At 43.6% G+C, this 4,935-nt stretch overlaps 1 protein-coding gene across 1 annotated transcript in view; it reads left to right on the plus strand.

Moving 5' to 3' along the window:
• Nucleotides 1-3,936, plus strand: part of LOC107125864 (neuroendocrine protein 7B2-like) — a gene marked incomplete at its 3' end in the record, with an annotated part of 14,911 nt that extends 10,975 nt beyond the window's left edge. The window contains exon 3 of the mRNA XM_015429327.1: nucleotides 3,787-3,936. Within this exon, the coding sequence (XP_015284813.1) occupies nucleotides 3,787-3,936 (150 nt within the window). The remainder of the gene's footprint in view (nucleotides 1-3,786) is intronic.
• Between the last annotated feature and the right edge of the window lie 999 nt (nucleotides 3,937-4,935).

Below are 4,935 nucleotides of genomic sequence, written 5' to 3' on the forward strand. Positions count from 1 at the left end.
GAAATACCTGGAGATTTTTGGGGTGGAGCCTGAGCGGTGAGTGTTGCCTTCTGACACACTTCCGGTGATGTCAGGGGGTGTGGCATATGCAAATAAGTTATGCTAATGAGCTCCTGCACCTCTTTTTCTACGAAATGACCCCTGTTCATACTGCTCTCTGAAGCCATAACTAGTTTAAATTTATGTGCCTCAGCCAGATTTCTCCTTTGTCTCTCTGAAGACCTGTGCTGCTGATCTGTTCCTTGAAACCAATTTGTAAATAAATCTTCTTTGCCATTTATATACAACTAGGAATAAGGCCCGTTGTGGAAATAAATACGAGGCTCTGGGCAGGTGCCCCAGACTTGGGCACTCAGTGTCAATTTGCTGTGGCAACCTCAGCAAGGTATAATGACACAAAGTCCACCATTTTCTCCATGGGAACTGATTTCTGCCATTGGGACAGCAGTTGTAATTCTGAGTGATCTCCAGCCCTCTCTCGGAGTTTGGTAACATTGGTTCCCCAGGATGAAAAGTACAGTATTTCTCCACAGTGGGGACCAAAGCAGCTTACATCATTCTCCTCTCCCTCTTTTGATCTGCACAACAATCCTTTGAGGTAGGTTAGGCTTGAAAGTCTGTGAGTGATCCAAAATCACTCACTCAGCTTCCACAGCAAGAACCTGGGTCTGGCAGACACTGCTCTGAAGCACTAACTGCTATGCCACACTGGCTGTCCAAGGGGGGCTGGTGCTAGTGAACAACAGCAGCAAGCAGCCAGGCCTAGTTGTCATGCCAGTCAGGTGTCATCAAGTCTCCCAGAGGGTGCTGCCAGGCCTATGGTAGCCAACCTCCGTGTGGAGCCTGAAGATAACCTGGTATAACAACAGAATTCCAGACAACAGATCCCTTTTTCCCCATGGAGAAAATAACTGCTTTGGACTCTATCTATATATCTAATAGTCAAGTTGCTCCCCTCCCCAAACCCTGGCTTCCATAGACTTCAGCACAAAATCTCCAGGAATTTCCCAACCTGGAGCTGGAAACCCTAGTCAGGACTGGCCCTGATCAGTTCCCCACAAAGGCCTGGAAATGGCCTCTTGGCTTTGGCTTTTTAGTGACAGAACCAAGCTTGGTTGCCTAGCAACAGCCACTGAGGGAAAAGTTAGTGTCACAGGAACCAAGCAGGAGAAGCATCTTTGTCAGGAGAGACAGCCGTTTTGGTAGTTTTTCTGGCAGGGAACAGTGGCTGAGATGGCAGTGGGCGGGGAAGAGGAGCGGACCCAGCACCTAGCCAATGGCATGTGATTACTCTTGAGTGGCTGTTGATGGGCCAATGGCTGCTGGAGTGCGCAGCACAGCCAACGAGAGAGCTGGAAATGTCCATGTTAGGAAAATTATATATATAAGATGCTCAGGTTGGATTGCAGTGGATTCTAGGGTTCAACATTGGGCCAATACGCTAAGGCTTTTATATATATCTAGGATTCCTACCTCAGTGACCTCCATATTCTACTTGTACGCCACAAAACATCTCTCAGCAGCAAACCCAAACCCACTTGCTACCTTTAGAACACTGGTAACCAGTGTTCCCTCTAAGCTGAGTTAGCGTGAGCTAGCTCACAGTTTTTCAGTCTCTGGCTCACACATTTTTGTCCTAGCTCAAGAAGGATGGCTCCAGAGCAAACTAATTTATGCAGTAGCCAAATTGCTCGCTCACAGCTTTAATGCCAGTAGCTCACAAAGTAGATTTTTTTTTAGAGGGAGCATTGCTGGTAACTGGAGGGAAAGTTTATAGTTTAAAACAAACCTAGTTCACTAAAAATCATAGGAGGCGCTGTGGGTCCCCTCAATTTATAAAAACAGTCCATCATCTTGTGAGTCCCTACAGAACAAGCCAACACACCTGAGGGTTCCAGTGCATGAGCTGAAGGCCATTGCTGTAGAGGATGGTTTGGTAGTGATATGATTCTAGAATAACTTGTTTGAGGAGTGCTACTAGCCATCAATATACAACTGCCTTGGTAGGGAGGGCAGGGTATAAATCGAGTAAAATAAATAAATAATGCCTGAACATACTAGTTACGTCATGACTCATCGTTCAGCCATAGACATCAGCATGAATGTTGCACACAAACATCATACATTTCAAGTGGCATTCATATCATTTGAGAAAGTTTGGAATGTGATGACTGTTACCACTCAGCTTCCAGACTGGGGAAGGAGGGGAAGAATAGGAAAGCAGTCATCTAGGAAAGAACTATGATCCCCCAACTCCCAAGTAAAAATAGACCTTTACAGAGAATCTATACAGGCTGCCAAGGTGGCACTAGAGCTGAGAGCTGTGATAACAGTGACTGAATACTGCTTGGCAGTGAGTGAGCTGAAGCCATCATGAATGATAGTTGCCTGCACAGTCGATTGTCCTCTTCTTCCCGACGCTGTTCCTTCCTTTGTATTCTTTCCTGTCTGTTGTTATCAATGTAATCAGGAGGACAGCCTCCTCTTAACTGTCCTGGTTTTACATTGCACCATGTTTATAATGTGTTATTTTGATTTTGGAACTGCACTGTCAAGTAAGCCTTAATGTCAAAAGTACAATACCAGAATTAATGGCATGTTTGGATTACTGTCTGCAATATACCAGTCAGTACTTTGTTTCTGTCACTCTGGTCCTTTACAAGGTAAACAGTGCATGAAGGTTTATAAGGAATACGATTTGCAAATATTATAAAATCACTCAAAAGTACAAAAATAAGGCATTCAAATCAGGGGTTTATTGACTCTGTCTTTTGGGAAAATTGAAGCGGCAGAAGTGGTGGTGGGGGGCTGGAACTGAAGGAAACAATAATATGTATTAGTATAAAAGATTGCTTTGTATTTAGTCCAGGAAATTTTGGCAGGCAATTGAAATTTTAACTGTATACATACCATAAATAACTATATATGGAGGCTGTGAGGTGCCTTTTTTTCTTAGTGGGCAGAGTTCTGATGCAAAGAGGTCTGTACAATGTAGAGGAACTGACTTGATGGTGGCTGATGGCTCACTTTTTCAAGCTAAGTGGAAAATATAGATAGCCATAGCCAAATACTTTGGGGGATATGTTACAGAACAATTAAATCCTGGTTTGGGGGGTGGGTCATAAAACAGCAAACATTTGAGGGACTTGTAGACTTCAGTGTTCCCTCTAAGCTGAGTTAGTGTGAGCTAGCTCACAGTTTTTTAGCCTCCGGCTCACACTTTTTTGTCTCAGCTCAGGAAGGAGATGCTTGTGTCGGGGTTGTACCAATTCAAGTGTTGTAGCTTTTGTCAATGAATCCTTGGCTTTGTGATTTGATGAAGGTGCTGAGAATTTTATGTCAGAGGGCCCAAGCCTCCCTCACTGAACTGGAGTTTTCAGGTTTTCTTGGTGAGAGAGTATATCTATTAACACAATTCCAGACATTTAGGACTCACTGGAGCCTCTAAAGAGACCATCTACTGCAGCTGGACAAACTGAGAGCTGGAGTGAGAACTTTTGCCAGCTTGACTGCCCCCCCTCCCCCAGTGGTGCTGCAAAGGAAGGAGGAGCATCTGGTGCTGCTTTAAAAATTGTGACTGGGAAGAGGTGAAGTCCCATCTCCTAAGTGACTGTTGAAAAGTGAAAAGCGAAAAAGATGGAAATTTGGAAGCAATCCTATGGAGGTCTACTCAGATGTGAGATCCATCTGGTGCTTTCCCCCACAAAAGTGTTCTTAGAATTGCAGCCTTAATGCTGTGTTGCAGTTTTTCTCCTGTTACCATATATATGATTTTGTTTTTGTTAGGTGGTGCACATGAAGGTCTGCAACACTTGGGTCCATATGGAAATATACCCAATATTGTTGCTGAGTTAACTGGTGACAACATACCTAAAGATTTCAGTGAAGATCAAGGATATCCTGATCCTCCAAATCCTTGCCCAGTTGGAAAAACAGGTAAGTTGCAAGATTTGCAGTACAATCCAAAAAAGAGTTACACTTTTGTAAGTGCATTGTCTTGAAGTATTTTATTTTGTGTATTAAAGGCAGAGGGTTTTGGATGCCTTTGCAGTAAAAATAAATTTAAACTCTACACAACCTAAATCAGAATAAGTAAATATGTACCTTCCCTTATTTGGCCCAATTCATTCTCCTTCCAAGATCCAGTTTTTAAAAGTGTTTTTTACCTTTTGGAAAGAGAGAGACAGAAGTAAGGAAAGTTATAGATATTGGAGATGGGGTTGCCAACTCTGGGTGGGGAAATTCTTAGGTATTTGAGGGTGGAGCCTGGGGAGGAAGGAGTTTGGTGAGGGAAGGAACTTTAGCAGGATATAATGCCATAAAGTCCATCTTCCAAAGCAGCCATTTTCTCCGTAGTCTGGAGATGAGCTGTAATTCCGGGGGATACCCAGGTCCCACCTGGAGGCCGGCCACCCGTATGCGGCAAGAGACGTGCCCATGCTTTCAGCGGATTTCCTTGTTCGAACTGATCTGCCTATGCTACATCCCACATTGTTTCCCAGGGTCTCCCAGCTTTCAGTAGCGGTTTTTCCGATGGTACAGGAGGCTGCAGAAGACAGGTAGAGGCAGGAAAAATCTGTTCCATGAACAGAGCTCTTTTTGTGGAGGGTTTTTTGAGCCATCTCTTAGATTCCAATATCCTTTCCTTGTCCCAACCCATAGCTTAAATGTTTCACAAGGTTTGGAATTATTAGCTAGAACCCCTTTCCAAGACAAAAATGAGAATCCATAGCATTAAAAATTTGGGAATTTGGCTTAAGGGACAGCTGTTTAACTATATTTCTTCTTGAATAGAAGTTGCCATGTACTTTTGAAAAGGTGATGATGTGATTATTCCATCATGTACCCAGACAGACATGAATCAGGGTTGCCAGCTCTGGCTTGGGAAATACCAATAGGACATGACATTATTGACAGTTTCTATGAAAATTTCCC

This window comes from Gekko japonicus, unplaced genomic scaffold (genome assembly GCF_001447785.1).
Source record: "Gekko japonicus isolate JY-2015 unplaced genomic scaffold, Gekko_japonicus_V1.1 scaffold5394, whole genome shotgun sequence".
Lineage (NCBI taxonomy): Eukaryota > Metazoa > Chordata > Lepidosauria > Squamata > Gekkonidae > Gekko > Gekko japonicus.